General features: G+C 47.7%; 1 protein-coding gene across 1 annotated transcript; it reads left to right on the top strand.

The window, feature by feature from the left end:
• Window positions 1–284: 284 nt before the first annotated feature.
• Window positions 285–4,371, top strand: FEZF1 (FEZ family zinc finger 1; the record flags this gene model as incomplete). Its single annotated transcript, XM_080818729.1, has 5 exons — window positions 285–1,151; window positions 1,387–1,521; window positions 1,763–1,895; window positions 2,312–2,666; window positions 4,035–4,371. The coding sequence occupies exons 1-5, from the start codon at window positions 351–353 to the stop codon at window positions 4,369–4,371; spliced, it is 1,761 nt and encodes a 586-aa protein (XP_080674855.1). The 5' UTR covers window positions 285–350.
• Window positions 4,372–6,848: the final 2,477 nt, after the last annotated feature.

The raw sequence follows: 6,848 nt of genomic DNA, 5'->3' as shown, positions 1-6,848 counted from the left end.
GTTTTCCTGTTGACTGTTGGAAGCGAATTGAGCAATTATCTAGTTTACCTTCTCCTCTTGGAAGTTAACGATTGGCGAGATCTTGGCTGCGTTATTGACACAACACTTTCTATTGATAGAAATAAGTAGTGATTGTCCTCGAGTCATTGGTGCGCCAAGAACTCTGCGATGGGCTGGCAGGAGTCCATTGGGCTGGGCAGGCAGGTTCGGCTGGTGATGCTGGGGAGGAGGAGGAGGAGGCTGCTGGTGGTGATGGTGCCCGTCCTCCTCTCCGCAGGTCTGTGACAAGCAGGGAACAAGGCAACGACGGCGCAGCCTGGCCCCGGCTGACGGACGCTGGCGACTCAGTCATGGACAGTACCTGCCACAACGCGACTGCCAAAATGTTAGCTACTGCTCCGGGCCGGGGCAACATGATGAGCACCTCCAAACCCTTGGCTTTCTCCATCGAACGAATCATGGCGCGCACTCCCGAGCCCAAGGCCCTGCCCGTCCCTCACTTCCTGCAGGGAGCCGTGCCCAAGGGGGACCCCAAGCACTCTCTGCATCTTAACTCGTCGATCCCCTGCATGATCCCCTTCGTGCCTGTGGCGTACGACACGAGCTCCAAGGCCGGAATGACTGGCTCGGAGCCGCGAAAGGCGAGTCTGGAGGCTCCGGCGGCTCCGGCGGCGGCGCCCGCAGCGCCCGCGTTCAGCTGCAGCGACCTGCTCAACTGCGCGCTGAGTCTCAAGGGCGACCTGGCCCGCGACGCGCTGCCCCTGCAGCAGTACAAGCTGGTAAGGCCGCGTGTGGTCAACCATTCTTCCTTCCACGCCATGGGAGCCCTGTGCTACCTGAATCGAGGTGATGGCCCATGCCACCCGGCGGCCGGCGTTAACATCCACCCGGTGGCCTCCTACTTCCTCAGTTCCCCTCTGCACCCTCAGCCAAAAACGTATTTAGCTGAAAGGAATAAACTGGTGGTCCCGGCGGTGGAGAAGTACCCCTCGGGAGTAGCTTTCAAAGACTTGTCCCAGGCTCAACTGCAGCATTATATGAAAGAAAGCGCCCAGCTTCTGTCGGAAAAAATCGCTTTCAAAACCTCTGACTTCACCCGAGGCTCTCCTAATACCAAGCCCAAAGTTTTCACTTGCGAAGTGTGTGGAAAGGCAAGTATTCTGTAGAAGGAAGGTCTGCCCCCCTGCCTTCCTTTACTTCTTTCCTTCCTTCCTTCCTTCTTCCCTCTTTCCTTCCCTCCTTTCAAATTTCATTTTATTTTGTTATTATTTGTATACATTTGCTATAAGATTATCTCCTTACCCCTCCCCGTACCGCCCCCCCCCATGAGGTTTGATTTCAAAGTGCTTGTTGGGCTAACCTGTTCTCTGTGTGTTTAACTTTAAGGTCTTTAACGCACACTATAACTTAACCCGTCACATGCCAGTGCACACAGGAGCCAGACCCTTCGTTTGCAAAGTCTGTGGAAAGGGCTTCCGGCAAGCCAGCACCCTGTGCAGGCACAAGATCATTCACACCCAGGTGTGTGTTCATCTGTCTCAATTTCACCTGGCTTACTTCCAAACAGTTTGTAGAAAAATAGCTGCTGAACTCTTATTCTTTAGCAGAAGGTTTGAAATGTGCTAGCTGGACGGAGGAAATGCTATGTTTTTGCCTTTGTTCTGCTTAAAAGCACGAGAGACAGCATTACCGTGTTTTTGAGTTTGCAGGACTCCCCTTAACAAAATACCCTAACTTCCCACTTTTCTTCCCTTTCTCTCAGGAAAAACCTCACAAATGTAACCAGTGTGGCAAAGCATTTAATAGAAGTTCCACTTTAAACACACATACCCGAATACACGCAGGCTACAAACCGTTTGTGTGTGAATTCTGTGGCAAAGGATTTCATCAAAAAGGTATAGAACCCAGGAGGCCTTTCATGGCAGTTCTAATCTTTTCCAGATATTTTGGGGGGGGGGAATGATGTTTTGAAGTGCAGCTGGTTACAGGCACCTACGTTGACATTTCAACCTCTTACCTGTGTGACTGATTAATATTAGAGAAAGGCATAGTTTATATACTGAGGGGGTATTTCATAACCACTTGTTCTCATTTTATAAAATTGGATTAATAAATATGTTTTAATAGGTGGAGGGAACGGCCTCACTGTTGATATTTACAAGTAAACTTGGGGAGAGAAGTTCAGGCGGGAGGGCAGCCCTGCACCTGCTGTCCAAGCTGTGACTGCTCTTCCTCTTGCTTTCCAATGGTCCACTCCTCTCTTTTCAAGCTCTCTTTTCAGATCCACATCCCTGTTATTTGTCTGTTTCAGGGAATTATAAAAACCACAAGTTGACCCACAGCGGGGAGAAGCAGTTCAAGTGCAATATCTGCAACAAGGCTTTCCACCAGGTTTACAACCTCACCTTCCACATGCACACTCACAACGACAAGAAGCCCTTCACCTGCCCCACGTGTGGCAAGGGCTTCTGCAGGAACTTTGACCTCAAGAAGCACGTCCGCAAGCTTCATGACAGCAGCCTGGGGCTGGCCCGCACGTCTGCTGGGGAGCCCGGCACTGACCCATCGCCCCCTCTACAGCAGATGCCGCCTGCGACCTTGCCACCTCTTCCACCACCGCTGCCACCCCCTGGGCCCCTGCAGCCTGGGCTCCACCCGGCCCACCCGTGATCAAGGCCAAAGTCCTTTCCCAGCCCCTTTAGGGTCCCCACTACTGAGGCAACAGGGGAATAGAGCTGGGTCATGCAGATCCAAGCTTGTCTGCAGACCCCTGGGCATATTGGGCCCCACAGGTTAAAGCAGATCAGAAGCCTCTGCATTTCCTGGCCTTTCGCCTCTTGCATGCACCTGCTAAATGGTTTTGTGTATTATATCCTATATAGGCACTAACAATTATGAGAAAATTTGGGGTTTTGTTTCCAATTTTTTTTTTTAATTTGGAAAGACTTCATCTCGGGTGGAGAGATGGTGTTTGTTTGTTTTTTTTTTTTTAAACAAAATTCTGCTGTATTTATTGAGATCTGTATTATCCTACCCGGGAATGCTGCACCATTTTAATTTTATGATTGTATATATTTCCATTGTGTTACTCTGCTGTCTCAAGATGCCTGCCGATTGTTTATTATCATTTCCTCTTTCCCTGAGGTAACGAGACACTGTGTGTATGTTATATATACACGCATAGATGTGTGTGCTTGTAAAGGCACATTCCACATTCGTGAGCACATACACACACATACACATTAGAGAAAGGTGGTTCATTATGGATGAATTTGAATTTCGGTTTTGATTATTGCACGTGAAAATTGATTCATTGACTGTTGGAAATAAAGACTTGGAACATGCTTATTTAATCAACAAACTTTAGGGTTCTGTTCATATGATCCAGCTAGAGATCACTATTCTGACCCCCTCATCCTTCATATTCTTTAAAAGTCCAACCCTGGGTTAATATCACCTGAGGTTTGATCTGAAAAATTCACCAAGAACAAACAATAGTCTTTTTAAACAGTTATAACTTTGGTAAAGTAATGAAATTTGACAAAGTTCAGAGACAGTAGATGTGGAGTTTTCTAGTAGAAACATGTCTTTGTCCTGGGCCATCTGATACGTTTGTAGCGCTCAGTTCAATGGAAACAACATATCTAGGAGAGGTGTGTAATATACATACCAAACAGGCTTTAGGACAATACCATTCAGAAGGATATCTATTGTTTGCATCCTGAAGGCACATACTGACTTATATGCAGCTGGCAAAAAGAGCCTCCGTGTTTTTATGTGTGTATATGTGTTTATAGACGAATATACTTCCATTCAAGGAGCAAACATGGATGAAAACCAAAGTGTGGAGGGTGCCAGGTCCTTGAAATGCTTCAAGTGTTAATCAGCAGCTCCGCTGTGAGCTCGGGCTCTGGTGTTTTCTAACTGCAAGTCTCTCCTGTTTTCTTGCCAAAACAGTGAAACAACTGCTAAAGACTTTAATTAAGAGGGGTAATTAGTTCAGATTTATCAAAGCCGGGTTGTTATACTATTAGCTGCTCAGTAGAAGCTGCCAGACAAACTCACAGCGCAGCGCAGCCATCCCGCCGCAGCGGGACCACATCCGAGGAGAGGTGCTGGGGAAAGCGGGCCGCAGGGGTCCCCGCCTGGCCACCGCGGTCCCCGCACCCCTGCCGGCCTGCTGGGTGCGTCTCGGCCCCTCCCTCGGCCTGGCGCTCCCTGGCTGCCGCCGACTATCCGCCGCAGTTCCAGGCGGCCGGCTTAGGCTCCAGAGAACCTAAGACTTCCTTCCTGCGCCTGGGGCAGGGCAGCGTCGCCAACTCTTGGAGCGCCCCGACGGATGCAGGAGGGAGGCGCGGGGAACGAGTCTAAGATTTGCTGTCCCGCCTCACTTTTGCGCGTCTTGCGGAGCTCAAGGAAATGTGGCGCCATCAGCCAAAGGCGGGACGAAGGACGAAGATGGGCAAGGGGCACCGCAGGGGCACGGCCTCGATTTCCTTAGCAACCAGAATCCGCATTTCAAGGCAGGGAAAGATTGACGCGGGCGCCGTGAGCCCATGGCCTGAGGGGCTCCTCGGCGGCCCAAAGGGCAGGGAGGCGACAGCCCGGGAAAGGACCGAGGGCGAGGGGGTAAGCGGGCCCCGCTGGGTATCCACGCCAAGTCCAACCCCGGTCCCTCTCGGGTTGGGGAAGCCCAAGACGCGGAGCGCGGAGTTGTACCGGAGGGTTCGGAGAACAGGGAATTACTGCTTCCACGCGCAGGATTCGGGCCCAACAGCCCCCCGCCCTTACCCCAGGGCGCACGCCCTTCGCCATCCCATAGCTCTCGCGCACTGGGGCTTCTAAGGCCAGGCCCAGCGATTATTACATCGAATCCCCACGTTTCTCTTTCCCTGACATCCTCACACCTCATCTTATCCTTTGCTGCGACCAGATCCATGCTAGATTTGACTCAGAAAGTGATGGAGAGTTGGGGAATTCCGTGGTTGGGTGGATTCCGAATCGACGGGGCTGGCGGAAGTGCAACCTCTCTCCGAATGTCGCCGCGGATTGAAAACTCTCGTCCCGGCGCTGGCTACATTCCCTCACAGCAGCCCGCGCCACAGAGGGAGTTTCTGGAAACGTCGTAGTTTATAGATAACCACCTTCTGGAGGTGGCTTGGGTGGATCTTGAAAGCATTTGTTCTCATTGAGTAAACATAATGAGGTCAGGGGTCATTTTAAAGGGCAGAAAATGGCCTTTGCTTCGTGAACTTATCCTCAGTAAGTATTTGAACTTATTCTCAAAACCCCAGGATGTAATTCTTGCAGACTTTCAAGGTGACATAATTTTCCTGGTAAAAAGCAAGCCGAACATTGTTGAGGAAAATTACTAAACCATAAAATACTTACAATGAGAAAGTACTTACATGTGGTATTTCCACCTTCTAACCCATGCTAATGTGCTTTGACTTAATATTGAAAACAGAAGTCTTCTATGGAAGGATAGAGTTGGTTTCGGTGGGTGGGGGAGAGACAGAAAGAATGAGAGAGAGAGAGAGAGAGAGAGAGAAAGAAAAACAGTTTGTGTGTGTTGAGGGAGGGGTCTGTTATTGTGAACCAGAATGACTGTATAGGTCTAATTTGGGATGGTACAATAGTTCCAGAGAAAGCAGGCAAAAGGAAACAGTTGTCTGTCTGCTTACAGGTTTGAGTAGCTTGAAGTGGTGGTGATTAAGTAGAAGAAGCCAGAAGGAAATTCTCTAAAATAAGCACTCAGGAGAACTACTTGTCAGGAGGTGAATTATCAATGAACTTTGGTTTATGACAAAGCTGTTAGAGCTTACTAAACATCAAGGAGAATCTCCTTAAAGATAGTATGAGTTTAGAGATTAAGTGGGGGGGGGGGTGGGCAGATAAAAATTGATGAAGAGGGATACTTGGCCAATAGTCAATGGAAGACCTTACAATTCTGCCCCCTCCAACAAATACTAAAAGGTGATTTTCCCCCTTAACTGTCCAACCTGTATGTGTGTGTCTGTACGTGCTTACATAATGTTGATGTTCATTCATGAAACAGGTATCATAAAAGTATGAATAGTAAATTGGCTCATCCCAGCCCACCTTCTTTTTACCAGAAAACTTACTCACGTTTAATAAGGAAGAGTGGCCAACATTCAGACTGTCTGCCGAGGAAAATGGTTTATCTTCAGCTCTCTCTGTTGAAATTAACTTTTGGTACAGAGGAAGGCTGACCATAGGTCTTCAAGGACCAGTTTTAAAAAGTTGCTCACCTAAAGTTTTATGTGCTGGTCAGTTTTGGAAGTAATGTAGAACAGAACTAATAATGTAAGTAGTTAATTCCTACCAATTTTAACTTAGCGCAAATCCTGATTTCCAAATATCTCTTCCCAAAGGATATAATTTGTTTAGACTCAAAATTTTAGTTTGAGAACAAGTTATTGTGCAAGTTTAGAACTAAGGTGTCATGTTTTTTCCAGTAGTAAATGAAAGCATTAGTTAGGGCCCTAATCAAAGGAGTTACCTGTTAGTGAAGTTAGAAGGTTTATGAGTTTTTAATAGAGATTTGCTCCTGTGAGAATGTGGAAGAAATGAATGCAAAAGGTGTAATGGAGTCATGCTTCTCAGAATCTCTGCACCCTGTCTGATAGATGCCTCTTTCTTAGTGGTAGTTAGCAATGTCAGAAATCATAATTTTGTTAGAATCGGTGACAACTCAAAGCTCTGAGTAAATTATAACTGTAATGGGTATGTTTTGTCTTTGTAAAGTATTTATCCCCAAATAGACAATATAAAATATAAATTATCTTGAATTCAAAATTGGGGAAGAAACAAAAAATGTTTTCTTG

Source organism: Martes martes (genome assembly GCF_963455335.1).
Source record: "Martes martes genome assembly, chromosome: 11".
In the NCBI taxonomy this organism is placed as follows: domain Eukaryota; kingdom Metazoa; phylum Chordata; class Mammalia; order Carnivora; family Mustelidae; genus Martes; species Martes martes.
This window is presented reverse-complemented; position numbering and strand designations above follow the sequence as displayed.